Here is a 26,725-nt window from a genome sequence, read left to right as displayed (position 1 = left end):
AAGTCCAGGATCAACATTGCATCTGACCAATCACTTTGTTAAGGTGTCATAGCTTTGCAACTTGGAAAAAACCTGCCGATGCCCACTGAGGGAAAAAAAATATCCAAAAACGGGGTCAGTTAAGGTCAAGGTTATGGATGGGGGTTGGGATGTGATCATGAATGGGTTTAGGGTTACTGGGCTATAGTATGATTCTATCGGATTAGGCTTATGTTTCGTATGTGGTGTTATGGTGTTTCCACGTTACAAAACTATGACATCACTACAATTTGATTGGTCTCTTGTGTTGTTGAACCTGGGCAAATATTAGATTTGTTGACAGACCAGTCCACCGTGTGCCTCATTATAAGAAGGGAAGAAATTGATTTTTTTTTAAAAACCTAGCAGGTGATTCAGAAGAGGTTAAACGTATAATATAATAAGATTTACTCAGACTATTACATTTACTTTAGTATAAAATCCAAACCAACGGACAGTGCACAAAAGACCTAAAAAAAACAGCTGGTGGGGTGGAAAGGGACAGCTCAGGTTGAGCAGTCTGGAGAGAGTTAGAGAGGCAAGGCTGAGATGATTTGGACATGTGCAGATGAAATAATAAACAGGAAGACCAGACAAAGGATGTTGAAGATGGAGCTGCCAGGCAGGAGGAAAAGACCACAGAGGAGATTCATGGATGCAGTGAAGGAGGACATGGAGAGGGTTGGTGTGACAGGGGGAAATGCTATGAATAGGGTCAATGGAGGCAGGTGTAAAGATGGAGATGGAGTGATGCAGCCGAAAGAAGAAGAATTAGTAGAAGAGGTGATTTTAACATGAGACCAGAGTTGTTTAGTAATGTTTTTGTGTGTCACTGTTGTAATATACTTACATAATCTTCATGGTATGTCTAGATTTTTTGGTGATATGTCAACATTTGGGATGATGACACTGTGTTAATAATTATTTAATAACAATGGATCAATTTCATTTTCTGGGCATGTAATCTTAGAATATTCCCACATTTGAAAAAGACAAGAGAGAACAGCAATGAATACTTCATTTCATGTTTTAATTACACAGTTACATTGTTCAACACAGACAATAACCTGAATTAGAATGTTTTACAGCTTCACACATCCAACAGAGCGAACAGTTAAAGAGCGGTATTAGCAACAGGGAGGAAAGCATGCAAGAAATAAATACAAATAAGAATTGAATTCTTCTGGCACAGTTTACTTCATCTAAAAATGGCAACAGGACCGTTTGAAGAGGGAAATTAAACAAAAGGGAAAAGATCTTCAAAGCGCCATCCTTTCCTACAGAAACATGTTTTTCTGTAATAATGTATTGCACATTACAGTATAGAATGCTTCCCTACACATAAAAAACCATAAACCTTTATTCAGTTTATGTAAAGATAAAAACAAGACCATCCTGAGCCATGGCTTTTGGGAAAACAAGTTCTGTATCCACTGTTTGCCACCTTAGCTTTCTACTGTAGCTATATATTGGAGCCTGTTTCACAGGAAGGACAAGTCAGCGTCACATCTGATGAGCTTTGAAGCTTCTCTGGTTGGAGTTGGGAGGAACAAACACCAACCTGCTAATATCTGTCTTCTCTAAACATGTGTTTTGCCCATATCATGTACATAGTTAAACAAATAAGACACATGGCCAATGCAAAGTGTTTGGAGACCCTTGGATGGTATTCACAACAGCAGAGCCCTTATGTGTTTGCCATATATAATATCTTCACAGAGAAAAGTAAATGACACCACAGCACTAATGCACTAATTGCATTTGTTTCATTACCCCAGCTGATCTTCTGTATCCTACTGTCCACTGAACCCAGGAGGAGTGAAGGACAATTTTGCTCTTTCCTGTGCAGATTCGAACTGCAGTCTCATATCTCACGCAATCAATCACAGCTGATGTTCTCTACTGCTGGGACATAACACAAAAATTAGAACCAAAGCAAAATTGAACTGAGATGGTTGTAGCTTTTGGTTGTGTTTTGGTCATTTATAATGGTCTGTTGGGTTTGGCTTTGTTTAGTTTATCTGAGGGCTTACTCACAGACATGGAGGCACACACACGAGCAGCGCGCTCGAAAGATGAACGGAACTGCCGCCACAATGTTGCGTGGATGTGGATGTTATAGAAAAACGTGTCACTGTACTGCAAAAAGCTGCTGCTACATACTGTGAATCAATGTGCCACTGTACACGGCCTGGGATGTTTCATTAAAGCTCTGAAGGTTTCAAGTAGTTTGTACAGAGACATAAAGAAAAAAAGACTTACAAAAACACACACACACAACCATATGCACACACACGCATACACACCATGCATTCATTTTTATCTCTGCAAGGCTTTGTGACTGTAAGAACACGCAATCAGTAGGCTGTTTGAAAGGAGAGGCTTCTATTATTTTTACAGAAGCACTTTTCAGTATGTAGACAACAAGCGCTTTGATTGCTTGAATAATAATTCTACACTTCTGAAACTCAGCCGGTTCATTGAGGGCGGTCTTCACTCCTGGGCTCTGAGCGTGTGTATTTCAGACACTTTGGTTAACTGGTGTAGCTGAGCTCTAACCTTTATTACTTCTGGTCTGCTGATTCACACCATTTCAGAACCTACTATGGCAATACAGGAGTACTTTGGTCTGTGCTTTTATTGGTTTTGGACAACAAATGGCATGTCATGGTCAATTCTCTGATCGGTTTGGTAATACGGAGGTCTGACTGCATGTGTGCCTGTTACTAAATTCTAGCAGTATCAGCTTTTTAGTGGGATGTGTTTTAAAAAAGAAAAGAAAAAGAGAGACACTAGGGTCTGAGAGGAATAAATAGATTTAAACATTATGAGTAAAGACAGTTCTCTACAACGCTATTTCCTTTTATGACGACTTTTGAGCGGGCATGTGTGTGTGTGTCCATGTCTGCTCTCAACCCAGCTTTTCAAAGTCCAGGTTAACCTCTCCTGGTGGTTAGCTGTATGGTCACAGGAGGTAGCTAGTGTGAAGGGAGGGTTGTGAGCAGTGGTTTGTGGTAGTAGTGGAGGAATTCGACATCAGGGTAAAAGGAACAAGTCACAGAAAAAGAAAATAGGCTGAGGTCAGCGCCTTAACATGGTAATTCTAACACACATACATAAATGCTACACACGAATGAAGGGGTACCTTGCAGCTTATGTCATTTGAAATATGGTCTCAGATAGTCAAAAAAAAAAATCAATCCAACAAAAACTAAAAAGTAACAAAGAGTTTTTGTTTTCCCATGCCCCAACTGCAAAAACAAAGTTACTCTTTTTTCCCCATTTGGTCCAAGCAAAGGACGCCAAGCATGTAAGCTATACAATAATCAATATAAAATATGCACACACATTTTTTTCAAGGCTTTTTGACTGTTTAGTATTCTCGTGTTAACCTTATTGCTGAGGCGTGTGGGAAAGCCTGGGAAAGAAAAAACAGCGCGAAAGAAGTCGTGCTACTCTCTTGGCCTGAAACTAAAGACCTGCCCCCCACCCCACCCCCACCCCCAGGTCAGCAGCTTATGCTCAAATTGTTTCTTTACAAATGAACAATAAGCAGCGAGGAGTAAAGAACAACATTTTAAAGATTGGGTATCAAATTAGATTTGTCATGTACTGTAGCTTAACACTGGCGTATCGCTTAATCCTGCACCATGGGAGAAACAAACACTGTTAACCACATGCACGCAGACTGATGAGGACCAAGAGAGAGAGGATCACTACAGGGGCGCTGGAGCTAAACGGCTGGTAAGAAACTGAGTGCTTGACGTGATGTGTCAAGTATGACATTTCCAAAAATTGGTGTAAATGAGAAGAAAAAAACAAACTAATTGAGTTACCACTGAGCCTTTCTATTAATACACACTGTTGAGTCACCTACTGCAGGATGCAGAGCTGTTTTGCCACTGTTGCCAACAGTTTCCTCCACTCGGAGTCACATGACACTTTGATTTGAGTGAAAATTGAAAAAGTGTTTAACTTGTATGAGAGAAAAGAAATTTGATCAATTTTAAAAACAAATGTACTGTGAAAAAAAATCTGGACATTAAACTTTAAAGGTTTCTGTTATTTGGCAAACACATTTTTGGACCTCTTTAAATACTATGTACATTCACATTAAGTTACTGATGTTACTTTAAATATATTTATATGTATCTATATTATATGACACCCTATGGGCAGTTGCTGAGGTTCCATTCAGTAGCTGAATTCTCTTCATATTGCACCTCCGTCCTCTCACTGTCTTACAATGCGAGCAATACAAAATATTCTACAAGAGGGGTTTCCATCTCATTGATATAGATTCAACAAATCAAACAATAAGTACAATGCAGGCCTTCCTCTCATAAACAAAAGCGTCCTTGCTCTGTCTTCACTGCTCAACCCGAACTCAAAGGAGGAAAGTGAAAGGTAGCAAAACAAAAACAAAAGTCCGTCTTTCCGGATATACACAAGGGCAGCACGTGTGGACATCAGCAACAAGAGACATTATTGAAAAATGAAGAGAGGAACGATATCTACAAGCGGGTTCAGCCCTACCCGTGGGGCTTGCTTTGTGGCTCTCTGTCCAAAGCCAGCGGAGGGGTAGGGCACATGTGAGTCAAGTAGTTGGGGAAGAACATGGAAGGGAGGAGAGGGGTGAGGGGAGGTAGAAAGAGAAAGGAGAACAAAGTCTACACCGCCCTTTTTTAGGCTCTGTCTTGTGTTTATCATGCTTTGGAAAAGGAGGGAGTGAATGTAAAGGTAATTCCTTCAAAGATCTCCTCGCTGTGGAGCGTAAATTAAAAACAAAACAAAAAACAACAAAAACTTACAAACAATCCTTCCACGTATCTCCATAGTTTGTAATGCCATCTTGGACAATGTTTTCAAGCTTGTGTTGAGGTTTTTTTTTTCTGTTTCGGCAGCTCCTTTGCCATGTACACACCATCGTCTCCTTTGAGGCTGTGTAGCTTTTTTCCTTCCTCTTTGTCCTCTCTACCATTTAAACAAAAACACACTGTTGCAGGGTTTCCATCTATTTCATTAAGTCTTTCTTGTAGGTAAGTTCAGAGCATTGTCCATATTCACTAGTCTGGGCCGTCTCTGAGGAATCGCTGTACTTTTACCCAGACTGCAGGAGGCAGCTGCACATCAAAGCAGGTCACAGTTTGCTGTCTCTGGGTCCCGTTTTGCAGCTCCTCTGCAGCCCGGTCGTCTCAGGGCTGGCTTATCTGCTGAGGAGGTGATGTTGCTTTGTGTTTGGTTACAAGATGAGTGCTTCTCTTTATCGCTTACTTACTCACTTTGGCAGTGTAATACAAAGGTTTGGATCATGTTATTTTTCATCTTTGAAATCATTTGGGTTCATAATGGTGCAGAGAGGTGAGTCCGGTGTAGATTTTCTTGGCTCGCTAGCAAGGTAGTTAGCAGTTCAAAATTAAGTTATTTTTTTCATATCATTACTGTTATCATAATCAACATCAGCATCATCGCTATTATTCTTTATTTAGAATATTTGGACTTCTCTTTGTTTTCCCTTAAAGCCAGAAAAGAACTTTTAATAAATACTAAGTTGTGTTTCTGAGGAATTAATCGCATCCCAACTTTTACCCCTTCCCTCAAAAATAACAAAAAAGGTATTATGCTCCTTGCCTTTCTCCAATAGGATACTAGAAAAAGTCCCACATCTGGGAACTGTTTGGACTGTTAGTGCACATCTCAGGGCTCATCTCATTGGTGCTAAATTAAAGGGAAATCCTATCCAGGTGCTAATCGGCCTAGTCATCCCCCATTGATGCTGCCTCCTCACAGCCCTTATAGTGGACATTATTTACCATGCTTACGTTACTGAGGGCAAATCTTCAAGTCAAAGCTCATGTTCTCAGCAAACACATCTGATATGTTTCTTCAACAGAGAAAGGAGACACTGCACTCGTCATGCTTTACACTACATTGAACCCCAGACCACAATCTTTGTATCTGTGGCTGTAAAAGAGAAAGTATTCTGGAGGAAGGTGAGGAAACAAGTCCATCATCAGGTTAAAGAGAAGATGTTACAGATCGGGATATGAGGGAAATAAGAGGTAAAGGAGGGGACTGGAGCAGTTTGCGATGAAGATTCCTCAGTTTGGTTTTGTGTGGAGTGTGAGCGCTGTCACTTCGGTATGCAGGGAGGGGACGAAGTTCAGACGTCAGCGAGAGGTGGCATCCAGTAGTGCGGGGGTGGCTGGAGTTGTGGAGCGAGAGGCACTGCTGGAACTGCTCTCTTTGGGGCTGGCAGAAACACTTCCGCTGCCGCTGCCGGCCCCTCCCGCAATACTGCTCTGGGCTGCGAGTGACAGGGGTCCTGGAGGAGTGCGCTCGGAGTGAGTTGGGGGCGCGCTGGAGGAGGCAGAGGAGCTGGAGGAGGGGGTTCCTAGAGGGACACTGCTGCCCCCTGGCAGCCCCTGAAGGCCTTGACCACAGACGTGGTGGTGCTTCTCCCAGTCTTTGTGTTGGCAGAAGGAGCCACAGTAGCGAGCTGTGTTGCAGCCGCTGCACGTCTCGCTGGCTTTCCTCCCACAATTCCAGCAGCTCTGTTGAGACAGTAGGGAGAGAGTGGGTCGATAAAAATAAGTCTATTTTGTACTCAACCAAGCAGAGTTTACACTTCCTAACGCTGCAACAAGAGTCTAGATTTGCCAGCAGGAAATATGTTATTTCTCCACTGCATTACCTTAATATAAAAACAGTCAAATGTCACATGTCTGAACGATTTCAGACCTGTGGCACTCACCCCCATTCCCGCCAAATGCCTGGAGAGACTGGTCATTAAACACATCAGAGCTGCTTTTCCACCATCTCTGGACCCGCACCAGTTTGCATACAGGGAGAACCGGTCAACTGAGGATGCGATCGCCATAGTGCTGCACACATTATTGAAGCACTTGGAACACAGGAACACCTATGCACGGCTCCTCTTTGTAGACTACAGCTCGGCTTTTAATACCATCCGGCCATATAAACTCCGTCCCAAACTCCACCAACTGGGACTCAACTCCTCTCTGTGCAACTGGATTGTGGACTTCCTCACTAACCGTAGACAGAGTGTCAGAGTGGGTAAGAACACCTCTTCCACCCTTGTGGTCAACACCGGTGCCCCTCAGGGGTGTGTTCTGAGCCCTCTGCTATACACTCTCTTCACCCATGACTGTATTTCCTCCTGCGCGTCCAATCTCATTGTTAAGGTTGCAGATGACACCACAGTGCTTGGACTTATATCCAACAACGATGAGACAAACTACAGGACAGAGGTGCAACAACTAGAGTCATGGTGCCACGACAATAACTTGGTCTTAAACACCAAAAAGACCAAGGAGATCATTGTAGATTTCCAGAGGAAGGGTCATAACAACCATCTGCCTCTCTTCATTGGTAGTGAGGCGGTGGAGAGGGTGAGCAGTTTTAAATTCTTGGGGGTAACTGTGACTGAGGACCTGTCCTGGGGCAACCATATCACCTTAGTTGCACGGAAAGCCCAACAGCGCCTCTACTACCTGAGGAGACTGCGGAGCGCACACATTCCCAGACCTCTGATGTTGAACTTCTACAACTGTGCCAACAGCAGCGTTCTGACGTATGGATTTCTAGTGTGGTTACCCAGCTGCACCAAGGCCGATCAGCAAGCACTCCAGCGGGTGGTGAAAGAAGCTGGCAGAATTATTGGAACAATTCTGCCAGAGATTAGTAATATCTTCCCCACTCGCTGTCTGAGGAGGGTGCACAGTATCCTGCGGGACCAACATCACCCTGCGCGCCACCTTTTCCACCTGCTGCCCTCAGGGAGAAGGTACAGGTCTATACAGGCCAGAACATCCAGACTGGCCAACAGCCTGTATCCACAGGCTGTGAGGCTCCTGAATTCTGCCCCCCTCCCCTCTCTGCCCCCCTCTCACGGACAATAACCATATCCAACTTCTTAATAGCACTGAACTGGTCTGCATTGGTGCATTATATCTTTATTCTCTTCCCCCCCCCCCCCCCCCCCCCCCCCCCCCCCCCCGCCCCCCCTCTTTCTTAAATAGACAACCATCATATCTCACAGTACAATAATATTGAACGGGTTGCATTGTTGCATTTTGTCATGTTTCTCAGGTCTTTGTCTGAATGTCCTATGAACATTACCTGTCTTGTTCTCATGTTGTTGCTAAGGATTGTCTCATTGCACTGAAGTCACACTGGGTTAAATATTTACACTTGGGTTTTAAGGGGTATTTGTTTTTGTTTTTTTTTTGTTTTTTACGGGTTGTACGGAAGCCCCAAACGCAATTTCATTGTTCTTTGACAATGACAATAAATAAATACTTGACTACTTGACTATGCAGGTTATTTTTCCCAAAAATATTACAGTATCGTTACGATGTAACACAGTGTGTCATTCGGGTGATATGAAAATAAAACAACAACTATATTATACCACAAGACTGCACAGTAGGTATGTTCTTCAAAGGCATCAGCTTTTGCATTTTTTTAACTTTATTCATCAAAAACAATGCATTACAGTTCAGAATACTGTATTTTTAAAACAATTTCTCACATTGTACATGTTAAAACCTAAACTAAGTGGCATTTACAAGCCAGTTTGTGTGTGTCATCCACAATTTGTCTGCTCCTCTTTGCATGGGGATTCAATGTTATGGATTTAATTCTTGGTCCAAGGCCACTGGTTTGTGTTACCAGCAGGTGGTGGTCAACTGCTCACTAATGGCCTCAGCCTGGCACTCTGCTCCAACCATCTGGGTCTGTCTGCTTTTATTTACACAGACAACTGGACTGCTTCTGCAGTAATGATGACAACATGCTGCTGCTGCACCAAACCGAGAGAAGCCAGCTGCATGGATTACACAATGCAAGGTAATGTCATGGTCCTGAGTCTGTCGACTCAGTGTTTTGTGTTTTTTTTATATTATTCTATGTTCTTGTTTATTCTGTTATATCTTTTGTTAAGGTTTGCCATTTGTTAGGGTTTTGTTCTATGCCTGCCTGCTCCCACTTCTCCGTGTTCCCTCTCTGTCCATGGTGTCACACTGTATGCCCGTGAGTCTGTCTGTTAAGTTCAGTGTCTTGTCTGGTTCTCTGTGTATGTGAGTGTGTTCAGTTTACGTTTCCCCTGTCTCGTCAGCTCTGATTTCTCCCAGGTGTGTTCCCCTCCTGTCTCTCATCTCTTGATTATTGCTGTGTGTATTTAAGCCCTGTGTGTTCTCCTGCCTGTTGCAGTTATTTCCCTGCATCACCCTATGTTGGTTCCCTGAGTCTCCCTGCAGCGCCATTTCAGGTCTGCTTGTGTTAGTTTTTCCCAGTTTAGTTAATCTTAGGTTCAGCACTTGCCACCTCCTTTGCTGTTTGTTCTATCTCCGTCACAATAAAGCTCACTCTCATCAAAGTCAGTGCTTGCATCTTGGGTCCTACGTCCAACCTCCACTCGTCTGCCACTGCGGACGTGACAGGTAAGGGGAGCAAAGGGTAATGGATCAAGAAAGCCTTAAAACAAAGGGCCTGATGACTGATTAAGGAATTTAAAGTTCCAATGAGAGAAGGATGAGGCAATATGTCGGTAGGGGGTCTGTGATACTCACTTCACTGGAGTCTTCCTGCTGGTTGATGACTGTTAATGCATCCTCAGAGGCTTGCCTCTTGGCTTCAGCCAGTGCCCTCTCCATTTTGGAGCGCTCGGCAGAAATCATCTCATGAGCCTTCCTCTCAGCGTCTGACACTGCTTTCTGCAGCTCCGACATCGCCTGTCGCTTCACCTCATTCACTGCCTCCTCTGAGAGAGAGAAAGAGAGAGAGTGTTAGTGCTTATGGCCATCGTCCCATCCAGCCTGCTCTGTCTGTCATCCTTTATTAAGGCTCTTTAAGCTGCCGTCTTGTTGTAACGCGGCAAACAGATGTACATCATCCAAGATTTAAAACTTTATGCCAGGAGAAGTGTGAAAAAAAGAAAAGAAACCAGACTTCAATAATTTATTCAAACACGTCTGGTCACAATCATTTTCAGAGCTGACAACAGCAGATGTCACCAACTCGGTTGTTCATCAAGCACCCTGAATGAATTGTCATCCTATCACAAGAACAGTTTTACCAGAAACTGACAAGAGTTTACAGTAAAGGGCGAATAATTTCCCCCCGCAGCCGGCACACATATCTCCACCGGCTGACTTCCTACAATGTAGGCTTCATCACATGGTCTTTTGTTTTTCCAGCAGGAGTCCACCATATGAGTAAGGAGGCTTTGTTTTTATAACAGGCAGGTGGGTAGACTCCTTTCCAGATGGCAGTCGAAAATAGAAACTTCCTGTAGTTCCTTCTCAGTAAGAAGCAGAAGTGATTACGTTTTGTGGTCTTTCATTACTGGCCTCGCAGCGCACAACATGTTTTCCCGTAGGACTTCATTCGCCTCGGAAATAGTTTGCCAAAAACACACTGTTTAGCATTCAAATGCTAATGTGGTATGTTGCGATGACAAGATGTGAATTCCTCTAACATATTTTCTACCAGCAAAGACAGCAATATTTTCATACATTGAATAATATTTCTCCAGATAACCCACATGACCCAATTATAGCAACGTGCGCACACGCATAAAGACACAAATGACACCCTAAAGTGGATTGCTAGGCGGGTTAGACGACGCAGTTCTCTCCCCTGCTCAACATTTCCTCCAGTCAATGTTTGTTTGAAGGGGAACTCATAAATAACTGTCACTTTTCCTCGCCGCTCCACTCCAGTTGTTTCAAACTACTGTGCAGAAAGATAGGGAGTGAGGGGGAGCCTTATCCACACTTTGCTGCTGTGTACATGCGCATGGCAGCGTGTGCATGGAGCTCTATGTGAGCTTGTGTGAATTCAGCGCTCTTGTGCTAAAAGAAAGTTTGCATTCTGTCAACACTGTACACATATAGTTACACTTAAGGTACACGTGTCTGTCCTGTCCCACATCCTGTCATTCCCTCACTACCTTCATTTTATTCCTACTCCCCCCCCCCCCCCCCCCCTCCCTACACCCCTCCTTCTCCTCCTCTTCTTTCTTCTCTACCTTGCAAACACTATCTGCATTATTCCAAGCTTCTCAATTATCTGGCCTAATGCATGCACCACTAAGATTAGTTTGCAAATTTAATTAATTCTTATCAAGGAGACTGCATAGCAGATGCTGGGGCAATTAGCACTTAATGGAAAACATGGGGGCGGCAATATTAACGTTTTAATTCTGCAGGGATTTGGCAAGTCCCTGAGATGTGTTATTTCTGTCTGCTTTTTCACACTTCAGATCTTATTTTTCAAAAGCAATGCAGTCTCTCAATGTGAACCAGACCAGAGAACACGTGTCTGGTTTTAATTAAAAAAAGCGAGAGGTGCCGCAGCTACATCAGCACAGACTACCAGGGTGCTGAGATAGAGCTGACACTTATGCACATACACGCACACAAACATTGGAGGTGAGATGCTGGGAGTGAGATATGTTACTCACCCTGCTTGTTTTGGAGGTGCTTTAGTGCTGGGGAGAGCGGGATGCTTGTAGTACCTGTATGAAAAACAACTGCAATTAAAAGAGCCTTTTGCTGCCGGTGAAAATGCAGCACAGTATTTTGCAGACAGCAGCAGCATCTATTCCTCCGCAGAGTATTGGAGTATGAGTGCAGAATAATGGTGCTGGGACTGAGGTGGAACAAGGGCTGAACCAGACCGCTCCCGGGACAGGCTCTATCTAACATGCAGGTCCCATGCGGTGCAACGCTCCCACCTGCTTCCTTTTGGCAAAATTAGCCAAAAATAAAGCTTTTTTTGGATTTCTTCTTCTTCTGTCTCTATATCTCAGCAGTTTGTTTCTTATTCCCTTCAGTCAAAGGTCTGTGTATGAAATGTGAGTGGAAAAAGTGGGATAAAAATTCAAGTGCTCCCGATGATGGAGACCAGTTAAAACTCCACCTTGTGCTGTGCTGTGCTGCCGCGGCCTACCGTAGGCCCACTGACTGCATTTTCACTGCAGCTTTAACTGCAGTGGCCTTTCATGGTGGTGACAGATGGAGGGCATTTATCCTAATGACACAGAGGACGTCCAATCCTCTGGCCTGATGGACCTACAGCTGTAAGGCCTCTGCTCTGTCTGTCTGCAGCCGGGGTGAGGGCCGTGAAGAATGACGACAGTGTTTGTGTGTGTGTTTTGTTAGTCTGTGTGAGGTCAATCACGGAGACAATAGAAAGAAGAAGAAGAAGGAAGATGCTTGACTCTTACCAGCTTTCCTCCAGATTTCTTCCGGGAGGTATCCTGAGGGAGGCCTGTGTAAGAAGTCTCGATGGATCTCTGAAACACACACGCAGGCTCACACTCAGTGTCGATTGCATGCACATGGAGACAAACTGTTGATCTGCTCGAACACACATCCATCCATGACTGCCCTACAGTTTCCAGTTCTATTTTTGGAATCGATAAAAAGGTATAAAAAGGTAAAATGTGTGTATATATATATGTGGCAACATCAGTACAGTAAACAGGCTGCCATAGGCTTTCTCCAACTATTTGTGGGAAGGAAGTGGAATATGGGAGCTAGACGTGAATACAAATCTTAATTACGAATGAGCATGCTGTCGACATAAGGGTGCAATCAGCTGGTTAAAGATCCAGGATATTGCAAGGAGATGTTTTGTATGCCTCACAGTTTGAGCTAAAATTTGTAAATCTGCTGTAAATATCATCGTCTGACTGACTCTCTGTGTCTAAATTGATATATTACGGCGTTTCCAGCATTTTAAGTAAGCCCTACCTTGCCGTGAGTGTTTTGCTTTGCCAAACATACCCTGCGTGTGTTTGTCTACCTGTCTGTCTGCCTGTCTGCCTTTCAGCAGCCGAGGAAGTTCCTACGGGCAGTGACTCGCTGCTGCTAGCTGTGTTGGAGGAGGAGTTGTGGTGAGGAGGAGGAAGAGGAGGAGGAGGAAGGCAGTGCTGTCCGTTGCTCCCACCTTTTTTCATCTCCTCCACGTCACTGTAGCGCCGGATCCAGTGATTCATCTCCTCCCGGTCGGCCTCCTGGCAGCGGCGCAGCACTGTCAAAGAGCGCCTTGTCTTCTCTACCATGTCCATGATGCAGTTGAGGAGCTGCAAAGGCAAATGATATTTACTTAAAGTGATTAATGAACAAGAGGAGACGTTTACTGGTCCCCTCCGCCCCAGAAAAAAAGTAAACTAATGGGAGGGAAGTTTCAAATGAAAGGTTTTGAAAGGGACCAGATTTTTAAATGGATTGTTTTTCCTAATAGCTCATGAGAACAAAACCTCTCCAAAACTTAAGAGCCACTTTTCGAGCCACTTTTCCTGTCCCAAAACCAGACGTGTGCTTGCGAGCAGTGTGTGTTAGTGTCTCGACCTATTTGTTCATGAATTCCGTGCTTGTTGGTGAACGTCTGACAGCATTACGATGACGCAACGATGATAATTTAACAGCTGGGCTGCTGATGACAGTGTTGAACCGATTCCTTCTACCCTTCTGCTCTGCTCCTTGCCAGCTCAACAGATTTCCTTCCCCCTCCACCTCCCCCTTTATTGTAACCAGTGTAACTGTTTTCCAAAGTGCCCTGTCTTTCCAGACATAGAAAGATCTGCTAAATGGGTTTAGCATGGTTGACATTCAATCTATATCATTATTCCCATTCGTCTTTCCCTCTCTCCATCTCTGACTTCTTTCCCCTGCCTCTCCACCACCTCCCTCCCCTCTGAGTTAGCTATATTTATTTCAGTGAAGTGTTTCTAATTTGGCAGGGGTCCAGGCCTGGCCGGTTTCTCTCCATGACTGCAGCTCTTGTCTCAGCTGCTCACCCCAGCTGGAGCTGCTCTCTGCTGGGTCCTGAGCTCCATCTGGGGCCCTGTTTCTCTCTCTCTCTGTGTTTCTCACTCTTGCATTGTGTGTGCATGTATGTGTTTCTAGCCTACATGGTTTCTCATAGAGTTGAGTGCTAGGAATCCAGATAGGTGTGTGTCTGTTGTTAATTCACCGCACTGTCGCAGACCTCGTAAGGTCAACTGTCTGTCAGCAGCTCCTGTCCCTGTCATCTGCATGCCGTCAATTGCACTAAAACAAACTCCCCCCCCCCCCCCCCCCCCCCATTGTTTGATTTTGAATGAATCGCTACCTTATCGTGGTGGAGGGGTTTGTGTGTCCCAGGGATCCCAGGGGCTATGTTGTCTGGGGACTTTTGCCCCCTGGTAGGGTCTCCCATGGCAAATTGGCCCTGGGTGAGGGACCAGACAAAGAGCGATTCATAAGACCCTTATGAAAAGGACACCGAGGGAACAGTTTATCCTGCCCGGGATAGGGTTACCGGGGCCCCGCCCTGGAGCCAGGCCCGGGGAGGGTGCCCGAGGGCGAGCGTCTGGTGGCCGGGCCTTAGTCCATGGGGTCCGGCCGGGCACAGCCCGAAGAGGAGACATGGGCCCATCCTCCCGCAGGCCCACCACCCGCAGGAGGCGCCATAGGGGTCGGGTGCATTGTGTGCTGGGTGGCGGCCAGGAGCGGAGGCCCTGGCGGACTGACCCCCGGCTGCCAAGACTGGCAATAGGGACATGGAATGTCACCTCTCTGGTGGGGAAGGAGCCTGAGTTAGTGCGTGAGGTTGAGAGGTACCGGCTAGATATAGTCGGGCTCACCTCTACACATGGCTTGGGCTCTGGAACCAGTCTCCCGGAGAGGGGCTGGACTCTGTCTCAGTCTGGAGTTGCCCCTGGTGAGAGGCGGCGGGCTGGGGTGGGTATCCTAATATCCCCTCGGCTTGCTGCCGGTACGTTGGGGTTTTTCCCGGTGGACGAGAGGGTTTGTTCCCTGCGCCTTAGGGTCGGGGAACGGGTCCTGACTGTCATCTGCGCTTATGCGCCGAGTGGCAGTTCAGAGTACCCAGCCTTCTTAGAGTCCCTGGGGGGGGTGCTGGAGGGTGCTCCACCTGGAGACTCTGTTGTCCTGCTGGGAGACTTCAATGCTCACGTGGGTAACGACAGCGAGACCTGGAGGGGCGTGATTGGGAGGAACGGCCTCCCTGATCTGAACCCGAGCGGTGCTTTGTTATTGGACTTCTGTGCTAATCACAGTTTGGCCATAACGAACACCCTGTTCGAACATAAGAGTGTCCATAAGTGCACGTGGCACCAGGACGCTCTAGGCTGTAATCGTATCAGCAGACCTGCGACCATATGTTCTGGACACTCGGGTAAAGAGAGGGGCTGAGCTGTCAACTGATCACCACCTGGTGGTGAGTTGGATCAGGTGGCGGGGGAGGACGCTGGACAGACCTGGTGCACCTAAACGCGTAGTGAGGGTGTGCTGGGAACGTCTAGCAGAGGCCCCAGTCCGCGAGATCTTCAACGCACACCTCCGGCAGAGCTTCGACAGCATTCCGAGGGAGACTGGGGACATTGAGTCCGAATGGACCATGTTCAGAGTCTCCATTGCCGAAGCTGCTGCATTGAGCTGCGGCCGCAAGGTGGTGGGTGCCTGCCGTGGTGGTAATCCCCGAACCAAATGGTGGACACCAGAGGTGAAGGGAGCCACCAGGCTGAAGAAGGAGTCCTATCGGGCTTGGTTAGCCTGTGGGACTCCGGAGGCAGCCGACAGGTATCGACAGGCCAAGCGGAATGCGGCTCGGGCAGTGGCTGAAGCAAAAACTCGGGTGTGGGAGGAGTTCGGAGAGGCCATGGAAAAAGACTTTCGGACTGCCTCGAAGAGATTCTGGCAAACCGTCAGTCATCTCAGGAGGGGAAAGCGGTGCTCTACCTGCACTGTGTATAGTGCTGGCGGAGCGCTGCTGACGTCGACTGAGAAAATTGTCAGGCGGTGGAAGGAATACTTCGAGGACCTCCTTAATCCCACTGACACGTCTTCCGAGGAGGAAGCAGAGTCTGGGGATGAGGGGAATGACCCGCCAATTTCCGGGGGCGAGGTCACTGAGGCAGTTAAACAACTCCTTGGTGGCAGAGCCCCTGGTGTTGATGAGGTCCGCCCCGAGTTCCTGAAGGCTCTGGACGTTGTAGGGCTGTCCTGGTTGACACGCCTCTGCAATGTTGCGTGGAGATCAGGGGCAGTACCTGTGGACTGGCAGACCGGGGTGGTGGTCCCCATCTTTAAGAAAGGGGACCGGAGGGTGTGTTCCAACTACAGGGGGATCACACTCCTCAGCCTCCCTGGGAAAGTCTATGCCAGGGTGCTGGAAAGGAGAGTTCGTCCGTTAGTCGAACCTCGGATACAGGAGGAACAATGCGGTTTTCGTCCTGGTCGCGGAACACTGGACCAGCTCTTTATCCTCTCCAGGATACTTGAGGGTGCATGGGAGTTTGCCCAACCAGTCTACATGTGTTTTGTGGACTTGGAGAAGGCATTCGACCGTGTCCCTCGGGGTGTCCTGTGGGAGGTGTTGCGGGAATATGGGGTGTCTGGCCCATTGCTACGGGCCATTCGATCCCTATACAACCGTTGCAAGAGCTTGGTTCGCATTGCCGGCAATAAGTCGGACTCGTTCCCAGTGGGTGATGGGCTTCGCCAGGGCTGCCCTTTGTCTCCGGTTCTGTTCATAATTTTTATGGACAGGATTTCTAGGTGCAGCCAAGTGGCGGAGGGCTTTCGCTTTGGTGGCCTCAGAATCTCATCTCTGATTTTTGCAGATGATGTGGTTCTGTTGGCTTCATCGGGTGAAGGCCTCCAGCTCGCACTGGAACGGTTCGCAGCCGAGTGTGAAGCAGCGGGAATGAGGATCAGCACCTCCAAATCTGAGGCCATGGTTCTCAGCCGGAAAAGGGTGGAGTGCCCACTCCGGGTCGGGGATGAGTTCCTGCCACAAGTGGAGGAGTTCAAGTATCTCGGGGTCTTGTTTGCGAGTGATGGGAGAAGGGAGCCGGAGATCGACAGACGGATTGGGGCTGCAGCTGCAGTAATGCGGACGCTGCACCGGTCCGTCGTGGTGAAGAGGGAGCTGAGTGTAAAAGCGAAGCTCTCAATTTACCGGTCGATCTACGTCCCTACCCTCACCTATGGCCACGAGCTGTGGGTAGTGACCGAAAGAACGAGATCGCGGATACAAGCGGCAGAAATGAGCTTCCTCCGAAGGGTGGCTGGCCTCTCCCTTAGAGATAGGGTGAGAAGTTCGGCCATCCGGGAGGGGCTCAGAGTAGAGCAGCTGCTGCTCCACATCGAAAGGAGCCAGCTGAGGTGGTTCGGGCATCTGACAAGGATGCCCCCTGGGCGCCTCCTGGGTGAGGTGTTCCAGGCATGTCCCACCGGGAGGAGGCCCCGGGGCAGACCCAGGACACGCTGGAGAGATTATATCTCTCGGCTGGCCTGGGAACGCCTTGGTATTCCCCCGGATAAGCTGGAGGAGGTGGCTGGGGAGAGGGAGGTCTGGGCCTCTTTGCTTAGGCTGCTGCCCCCGCGACCCGGCCCCGGACAAAGCGGATGAAGATGGATGGATGGATGGAAGTAAAAAGGTGGTTGTCATTAAACACAGCTGCTTTGCAGATTCGTACATTATCGAGGTGCTTCCATTCCTCTGCCCACTCTCGATCTGTAAGACGGTGATCAATCACTTCCTCTTGGCGAGCTCCGTGGACTGCTATAAAAAAAGAAACCCACAAACACAAAGAAGTTTGTGCCACATTATTGTCATGTAGACTTCACACATCATCAACTCATTTTTTTTAAATAACTGTGTCGACATAATGAAATAAACTCCCTGACTTATTTCTTAGGCCTTACTAGCTATGTCAGTAAGGCAGCAGTTGTTAGCTTTGTCCATTAGCTGAGCGCACTGCTTTAATTTTCTTGTTTTTTGATTTTTTATATTTCCTGTACAACTCCTGCTGTATGCATTTTAATGTAAGTCCCATAATAAAGCATATAAAGACGCTGCATTATACAAATTTAGCACAAATCAAATTAGAAGAGTCACTGAAACACGCTCTAACATTGTCTATACATTGTTTATAATAAAACACACGCTCATATCTAATCAGTGAGATTGTTTGTATAAGAACCAGAAGGAAGGCATGTATGGTTGCTGCAGGTGACCACATGGGCATGTATGGCTGTGGTCTTTTTATAGACACAGTGCCACAAGGATTATCACACTGGACTGACAGGTGGCCTTTGTTCTCTACATACACCCCATTTATATACACTGAAGCTCGCTCGGTCTTGACCGTGAAACTGTGTGTAGTGTCACTGTGGTATTACTGACTTATCTAACCAAATTAATGCTTTGCAGCTGTTCTACCTGTCTGCCGGTGCCTGTCACGGACTTCGCGGTGTTCGTTATGCCTGTAAGCATCTCTGTATTGGTGTGCCAGAGCCATGTCTTCTAAACGATAGTGCTGGGGTCCCACTTGGGGGTTTGGCGGGTGGGGGATGCCATTGGGAGGGTGTGTGGGGAGTCCATTGAGAGGAGGGTGAGCAGGAAGACCTGTGCTGGGGCTGAAGCGTTGGCTGGGGCTGATGGTGCAGGGCCTCTTAGCCAGGTGCTCCGGGTGCAACCCATCTCTCTCAGAGCTGTCTTTGGTCCTGTGAAAGAGGACAGGGTGGTGGATTAATTCAGTGTTTCTGAGCCCAGATGGCCTGGAAACGGTGATTTAGCGGCATAGCCACAAATTATTTTGCTTTTTTCCTTTTTTGGATGTCATCAGTGGTAAAGTAATTGCAAATGTATCCTATTTAAAGTTAAGTTTAGAGAGCTTTAAGCCTTTAAAACTTTTTTCCAATGTTATCTCAAGTGTCATAATGCTTAAAAATACACAAAACTCATTATTATTCATCTCATATATATCTATCTATATCTATCTATCTATCTATCTATCTATCTATCTATCTATCTATCTATCTATCTATCTATCTATCTATCTATCTATCTATCTATATATATATATATATATATATATATATATATATATATATATATATATATATATCATCTCACTTTGGCATGTCTGCAAGAATAAAATCAACCTCTATACAGACTACATGCTTCTCTTGTTATTCCATCCTTGGCCTTGCCAGACCACAGTGACTAATATGGAAACTGTGGGATGGCTTTGCAAGCATTGATATCCAATGCCAATGTATTATGTCAGAGTTCAGGAGAGCAAAATAAAGTGAAAGCCAGAATCTCCTTTTAGGAGAAAAGACTAGCTCTAAACATGTAGATGTGATTCCTTTTATGATAGCTATCTGTTGTCTGTCTTCTAATGTGTCTTTGTATTTGGTGTACGGTTAAATATCAAATGGTAACAGCAGAGTCTGATGGATAATTATTAAATGAAGACTCCAGTATTGCAAGTTAAACCTGTTTGAAGAGGCTTCAGGAAGGAACACAAATCTGTCTTTTTTTAAAGTTGAGCAACTACCATATGGTGTATGCCAGCGCACATACATCCTCACGCACACATCTTGCGTATCCCTGCTGAGAGGTGCTTGTTGTTCAACTGCGGTAAGTCAATGCCTCTGCAAAGCTTTTGCACAGCTGTACGCCATATGTACCAAACAAAACCAAGTCCAAGCATACACCCTGCATCTCAAGCTCTTAATCTGAATATCCCTCAGCCTACTCTTAGATTGCAAGTATTTCTCCCACCCTGCTCTTGGGCTTAAGGGGCAATATGGGCTGAATGCTGTGTGTTTGGCAGATGTTTAGTGACACTCATTTGTGTCTGTGTACTTTAAGTGTGTGTGTGTGCGAGAGGTTGTGTTTTCAAGCCATCTGGACAGTTTAAATGGGAGTGTTGATATTAATCTGTTTAGCTGGATGGCAATAGCTAGGCATTCAGATGGAAATCACTCTTTATTATCCTGGGGATCAAAGGCGAATAAATGCAACACTGATGATGATGGTGTGTGTTTATGTGTGTGCGTACTCGTTCTCAGTTATCCGTGTCTATATTATTGTGCATGTCAGCTATAATCGTACACATCCCTGGTTGTACTGTCTAGCAAATCAGAGGTATAGCTGGCATGACGTAGGCCTTGGCCCAGCTGTACACCCCCACCTCCTGTCCTCTGAGTCCTGCCTGCTGCGTATAAGCCAGAGGTTGTGAAGAGGATGTGTGGGGATTACAGTGGGATTGCATGTCCAGCTCCAACCTCTAGTCCCATTCAAAACCATAGCCACCACCTGTCTCCCCACACCCTGCCTAGGATGTGCTCAGCATTGTGGCCAGCACATCGCCATCTGGACACGTCTCTGACATATGGACAGCGGCCGGGAGCCCGCAGGTCAGGCGATGTAAGAAGGGGAGCGAGAGAGCGGGGTGAAGAAGTCAAATGCAAAATAAGGGCAGTGCCAGTAAGAGAAGAAGGAAGAAATGAAAAAGGGAAACGTCAGTTAATTCTCTCGTGTGTTATCCTCTTAGCTGAGCGAATAAATCAGAGTGCCGGGGAGAAATGTGGGACAATAGCTCTGTTAGACCTCCTGTCTGTCTTTGGATAATGTTCAGGACATGTACTGTACTTCGCTCCCTGTGCTCCCCTTTGGATCTCGTTTTCTTTCGCCTCTCAGTCTCTCTTTTTTCTTTTCCTATGCTGCATTTATCTCTCTCCTCCCTCCCAGACAGCTGGCAGAGGCAGTCTGGCATCAGGGCTGTCCAGACTTCCGCCTCCCGCACAGAGGATTTATAGCCTCCCCTTGTCGCTTGGCATTCTGAAATACCCTAAAATAATTCATTTACAACAGTCTGTGTAAGACTCTGCATGTTCATTTCTGAAGTCGTGCTTTCTTGTTTTTAAACAGAGAGATGTTACCTGTCAGGGGTCCTTCTCTTGCCATGCTCATTCATCTCCAGCATTATCTCGGAGGAGTCGAGTGGTGAGTTGGCGTTTGCGTCCAGGAGTAGCTGCTCGTGTTGGGCCAGATACTGAGCTGGGGTCTGCTTGGCCAACCTGGCACAGTGAAGCAGTTCTCTCTGCAGCAAGGGCAGGTTTGCCTTCAGTGGAAAAAAGAGGGAAGACAGTATGTAAGTTGATATAGGAAGGACATGCTGTAGATTTACTGAACCTGTAGGAACATAGATTGTTGAGTGGACAGGAAAAGAGCTAGAAACTCACGGTGGAATCACAGATAGATGGGGTGAGAGTGAAATAATGCCAGATTAGGGTGAGGAAAAAGAAAGTGATAGATGAAGAGACAGGATGAGATAAGACAGGTCCCTTGACACATTCCTCTACCATGTGTCTCCCTCTCTTTCTCCGGGGTGTGCTGTTGTGTGTCTTTTATCTGTGTGTGTACGTGTGAATGTGTGTGCAACAGTGCTGTCAAATAGCTCTCTCAGACCTGTCTGGTTGATATAACACAGCTATTGCTGCGATGTCCCAGATGTGGAGGATCATCGCACGCCAGGAGGTCTGACACTCACACACACAAACTCACACTCACCCTTTTTGTCTTACCACTGTTTATGTACAGTATGATGTCTACCGCATGTACACACTGTACACATATAGATTCCCCTTTTTACTGCTCTTTGAATACTTTCACTGAAATGCTGTCCTGAGCGCTGACCACAGTGAGAAGTAAAGTTTGTGCATTTACCTAGAGGACATCAGGCTTGATTTGTTGAAATGTGCAGACATTTACCTTTAAGAAAGGAATGACGAACGGCCTCAGAGGGAAGTTGGTGGCCTCGTGAAGTTTAGAGTGAAATTCTTCAATGGTGAGAGTGGAATTCTATCCAAGACAACAAGAAGAAAAAAGTGCTTTTAATGCTTTATAGATCACTCGCACAATCATTCCAACACATGCCATTTCCTTATTGTCTTCTCCACGTGCTTATATCTGTTTGTATTCTGTGCACACATTCTTGATTCTCAATGAGTAAATAACACAATAAGTTCCACGTAAGAGCTTAATGTAGCTTCAGATATTTATACAAAACGTTTTTACTGAAAAGATTCATCAGGCAAATTCTACACGAGCATAATCACAACTTACCACCAGTCCCAGGACGAGGCTGCGCACTCTCTCTCCAATCTCAGGCGATATGTCGTTGCCAAATTGCTGCAGCGTGGTCAGGAAGCGCTTCAGTTTGCAGAGCTGCCGGGCACCGCAGGCCGGCGGGAGCTGCTGGTTGGACAACGAGGCTGTCGAGGACATGGCCGGCCCGTTGCTGAAGCCGTTAGGAGTGGATGGAGCACCGTTTAGCGATGTAGGAGAGTGGCTGCTCCCATTCAGCACTGCAGATAAACAGACAGGAGGAGGAGGCGGCGTGAACTGGGTCAGTAGTTTCGGAGGGGCCCGAGGGGCATCTGACAGATCTAGGGGCATGACAAGGGCAGAAGCTTTTAAATCCTGCTGACAGAAGAGTGTTTGGCTGAGATGAATTAAATAAAGCACACAACAGGTTTAAAGTCGATACCACGCCTCCAGTAAATGACAACTGTAGTGATGCAATTTTCTGCTAGATGCCGTGAGTGTGTGTTTGCAGCAACTTCAGCTGTCTCACAAGTGGTACCATTTGACTCCCACCCCGACCCATCCATCTGCCTCTGTATCCGTCTATTTCGCCCTGCTTCTCACTCACTCACTCACTAGGACACAACTATATGAGGAACTTGTTAAAGAGATGCCAAAAATAGTCCTATGGCCTGTGTTACTTTTATTCCAGTAGCAGGTGTGTAGCTAAATCTGGGCCCGCACATGTCCACCAGCTGAAAGTACATTTGCAGCTTTGAGGTTCAGAATAGGCACAGCATTCATACACATTTATACTCACTCGCGTATTTTTCTTAATGCAGGCACAAACAAACAGAGAAAAACAAAAACACGTATGACCTCTCCCCTGAAATGCTCTTCTCCGGTCAGTCCCGTGTCTCACCAAATCTAAATAAATATATTTGCGTCTGGGTATGAATGCTGCGTGTTTGCTGGAATACCTGATTTCTAAAATTTCTAAAGCTGTATATAGCTTAAACTTCACGATAACAGCATATGACAGCACTTACAGTGAGCACAGCATCCAACCAGCTGCGTAATCTTTTCAGTGTGTATTTTTAGGGCTCTGTAGTGAGCTACTGTCGGGTATGATACTTTGCCATCATATTTTGATAAAGCAAAGACTATAGGCAGTTCCAATGTCCACTGGTGTGTAGCTGCTTTGGTTCCTCTCAGGCATGCTTGTTGCTCTAATCCACAGAACGAGGGCCTGAACACATATGGACTAACCCATGTGATTCTAATAGGCTGCACTTGTGTTCTGGTTTTAGAGAGCGAGGGAGAGGTGCAAGGAGAGATCTACACTCCTGACCACCCGCCACAACAGGTGAAACAACATAGTCTGCCATTGCTATATAGGGAAGAAAGCACTCTACACACTGAAACACCATCCTGGCCGATGTACCCTGAACCGACTGCCGCCTGACCAGCTGGTAAACAACATAGGCACACACGCATACACAATGCCATACACTTACATAGACACTCAAAGACACTTGTCCCACCAGCAAGGGCGTTATGCACTCCAAAAGACACAAGCACACACGGACGCCTGCAGGGAAACACACCTGACGCACAAGTGACTTCAACACTTGTTCATCAGAGCAGTGAAGAAACACATATTTGGAATTTCTCTTCCTTTACACAAGCGTATAGAGTGACACATGACAAAAGCAGAACAAATGGCTGCGAAGTTCATCGCAGACGGCTGCTAAGGTATTGCAAAAATGTATGGATTTGTGAAGAGTCTGATCGGGATGTGGTAGGTCTTAACGAATGAATTTTTCTTATTCTTACTGGAATAGCCCTACTTTCGTTTTCATGGCAAATTTAGGGGAAGGAAGGAAGAGTTTTAAGTCCTAGCAAAGACACAATAAGGCTAAAGTCACAACAAATCATAGACATTGTGATTAAAATATGACATCTATATTAAAAGCTAAACCACAAACTGGTCCAGTTTGGTGTAAAGTAGCTTTTACCCCAATACCAACTACCTAATCTATGCTGTAAAGAAGCATTTACAATGCCTTGGACACCAGCGCATACAGCCACATCCTGTTTACTATGAGATAAAGGTTTAGAGCGACTCCATTCAAAAGTCACCAAAGCAGCACACCAGTCAGTGTTTTTCTTACACCCGTCTCACAGCGTGTAAGCGCTCAGTGGGTTATGATTAATTTATTCCAAAAAGTTTGGACTCTAGATGACGCTCATAGTAAATAAATCACGGACTAAAGATGTTAAAGTATAAAGTGGACGTGTTGTTTTTCCTACTTAAAAATAGGATGGAATAGATAGAAAGGATCCTTACTTGATTTACTGGTGGTAGGGGTGAACGAAGCATTGCGATTGGTTGATTGGCTGACAGCCGGGGGTGGAGGAGGCATGGTGGGTGGGGTGGACCTGGGCTGGGTTTTCACATCCGCAGGTGAATCTGGCATTGTTCCAACCTTCTGCACTCTGCTACCTACAATATGAAAGGAGAAGACAGACACAGTTTGTCAAGAACGAACTCCAGCTTTACAAAAACAAAAAAAATGTATACCTAAAACTTCAAAGTGGAGACTGGTGGTTTAAAAGAGAGCACTGACATCTTCACCTGGGAGCCATTAGATGTTTTCTTAAGCCAGAAGCCCCACATATACAGAACAAAAACAAATCAATGCAGCAAGTGGAAATGAATCCAAACTTCTTTTGTCTTTCCCGATGGAAATTCATGGGCCTGGGAGACATAAAACACCTGCTCACTAGCTCAGCTGCTGCTGACTGAGAGCCCCCTTTCGCTTCCCTCTTGCTCTCTCTCCTTCACCCATGCACAATCCATGTAGCTGTGACATCCCAATCAGACCCCCTCCACTGTAACCTCCAACACCCACACACTTCCCCCCGCCTGTCCCTTCTCGTTCCCCAGTTCAGACAGCCGGCTTGATAGCCAGTGACAAGTGCAGCTGGATCTGCTGCTGTCCATCACTGTGGACTGGCTTTCAGCGGGGCTCTGTCCTGCTACCAGAGGCTTCACTGTCCTCTGCCAGACAGCCTGCCAGGACCAAACAAGGCAAGGCCAAGCTCTGGAGTGTGAAGGGAATGGATGGTACATCAACGGACATGAGAAGAAAACACAACACGTGGTTTATGTGACATGGCCACACGCATGTGCGTGGACAGATGCGCTACGTTGTACACTAGTGGCAAAGGGCCTCACGTAGTACAAAAAATCTTACACAAAAACACGGCCATGTGAAAAACTGCAAACACTAAGTCGATGTATCTATTTATCTAGCTATCTATAGAGCATTGTCTTTCTGTCTGACTGTCAGTGCAGCTGCTGGATCCTTCTGCAATGTAAACTTGAGCTGAGAGTGTGATGACTTTTTCAGCTTGAGAAGATATTTTATAATGATGTGTGTGACTGGCAAAGTGCAATGAATGCGCACCATGTCATAAGAAACAATAAAATCACTATTAACACTCAGTTTATGCATACGGTTGAGTACTAAAACTCTATTACTCAAGTAAACCCATCTATTCATGAACAAAGCCTAAGACAGAGGCCCATCTTCTCTACTCTGGCAAAGCAGCACACTGTAGACTTTATGTGGCATTCAATGCTTCCTACCCCATCCCTCAGCTTCTCTCTTTTTCTTATTTTCATCTGTCTTGTCATCACTGGATTAAAAAAAAAAGTAATAATAATTCTGTCCTTCCTCACTAACACAGAGAACCCAAACAAGTGAGCACAGTAGCTTTCATAGCTCTTCATATAGATGGCAGAACAGTATAAGCAAACCAACTTAGGGGCCAACAGAAACCTTTCTTTTCCTCTCTTTCCTTAATTTTCTTGGCTCAGTTGATGTATTTTGTTTTCTACTGTTACCATCCAAAATACAATATCAGACCACATTTATGATCTGGTTAAATAATACCACTGGTTTAAAGCATCCCTGCTGCCAATATCAGAGCTGATGTCACATTCATGTGCACATCATGGATGTGAACTGCATTATAATGCAAGCACAGTAAGTGAGACTAACTTATTTGTGACAATAAGTATCTCTGAGAAGACAACGACCAAAGGTTGGAAGATATTTGCCAAATTTAGAGGAGGAGACAAATAATTATTTGCCACAGACAGCATTTTTGCAAAGTCAATAAAGTGTCCCTTGACTCAATAACTCACAGTCAGCTTCTTTAAGGTAGTCTGGGGGCTTTTACCTTAGCAGATGGTTTTGAAATATCGGATTTTACCATCATTAAACATGACACAAAATAGCGCAACAGATGAAATCTGTTTAAACAGTGTGTTCACACATATCTGCTGCTTGTCTTGGCTGGTAAAATGCACTAGAGGCACAGAGGAGCCTGCACCATGTTACAGCAACATGCCGAGACAATATTTTTTCAAACAAAGGAAAAAATTACACATCACTTTGCCAGTTTCACAAGAATGGACAAATGACTAGGCGTATGATTCACTGTCTAAGTTTACGAACTTTCCCCTGCCGTAAAAACACACACATTTTGAATTTTTAAGAGAGTCTGGAAGTTTCTCCTTTGTCTCTCTGACATTGCGTGCTGCTTTTTCCTTGTTTGTCTATGTTTGAATCTTGTCTGTGTGCTTTGAGGATGTTGTTGATGTAAGAAACGTGTGGCGAACGCCATTACAAATGCGTATTTTTGATTTATAAATTAATGTCATCCTGAGCCAAACATAACCAGTTAGAGATAATGTTTGGTAATGCATTTC

At 45.7% G+C, this 26,725-nt stretch overlaps 1 protein-coding gene across 9 annotated transcripts in view; it reads right to left on the bottom strand.

Moving 5' to 3' along the window:
* Nucleotides 1-1,029: 1,029 nt before the first annotated feature.
* Nucleotides 1,030-26,725, bottom strand: part of cbfa2t3 (CBFA2/RUNX1 partner transcriptional co-repressor 3) — a 47,110-nt gene continuing 21,414 nt past the window's right edge. For 5 of the 9 annotated variants that reach the window (XM_076883512.1, XM_004543286.6, XM_076883534.1 and 2 more), the window contains 11 exons: nucleotides 24,293-24,448; nucleotides 21,982-22,304; nucleotides 21,628-21,717; nucleotides 20,796-20,977; nucleotides 18,283-18,566; nucleotides 17,537-17,622; nucleotides 12,853-13,132; nucleotides 12,272-12,340; nucleotides 11,507-11,560; nucleotides 9,612-9,802; nucleotides 1,030-6,572 (listed from right to left, as the gene is read on the bottom strand). In XM_076883512.1, the coding sequence (XP_076739627.1) occupies nucleotides 6,189-6,572; nucleotides 9,612-9,802; nucleotides 11,507-11,560; nucleotides 12,272-12,340; nucleotides 12,853-13,132; nucleotides 17,537-17,622; nucleotides 18,283-18,566; nucleotides 20,796-20,977; nucleotides 21,628-21,717; nucleotides 21,982-22,304; nucleotides 24,293-24,448 (2,099 nt within the window). In that variant the 3' untranslated portion in view covers nucleotides 1,030-6,188. The remainder of the gene's footprint in view (nucleotides 6,573-9,611; nucleotides 9,803-11,506; nucleotides 11,561-12,271; nucleotides 12,341-12,852; nucleotides 13,133-17,536; nucleotides 17,623-18,282; nucleotides 18,567-20,795; nucleotides 20,978-21,627; nucleotides 21,718-21,981; nucleotides 22,305-24,292; nucleotides 24,449-26,725) is intronic. The other 4 variants (XM_076883519.1, XM_076883513.1, XM_004543289.5 and 1 more) reach the window with 4 other exon arrangements.

Source organism: Maylandia zebra, linkage group LG1, assembly GCF_041146795.1.
Source record: "Maylandia zebra isolate NMK-2024a linkage group LG1, Mzebra_GT3a, whole genome shotgun sequence".
Lineage (NCBI taxonomy): Eukaryota > Metazoa > Chordata > Actinopteri > Cichliformes > Cichlidae > Maylandia > Maylandia zebra.
The sequence above is the reverse complement of the archived record's forward strand: the minus strand, read 5'-3'. Positions and strand labels throughout refer to the sequence as shown.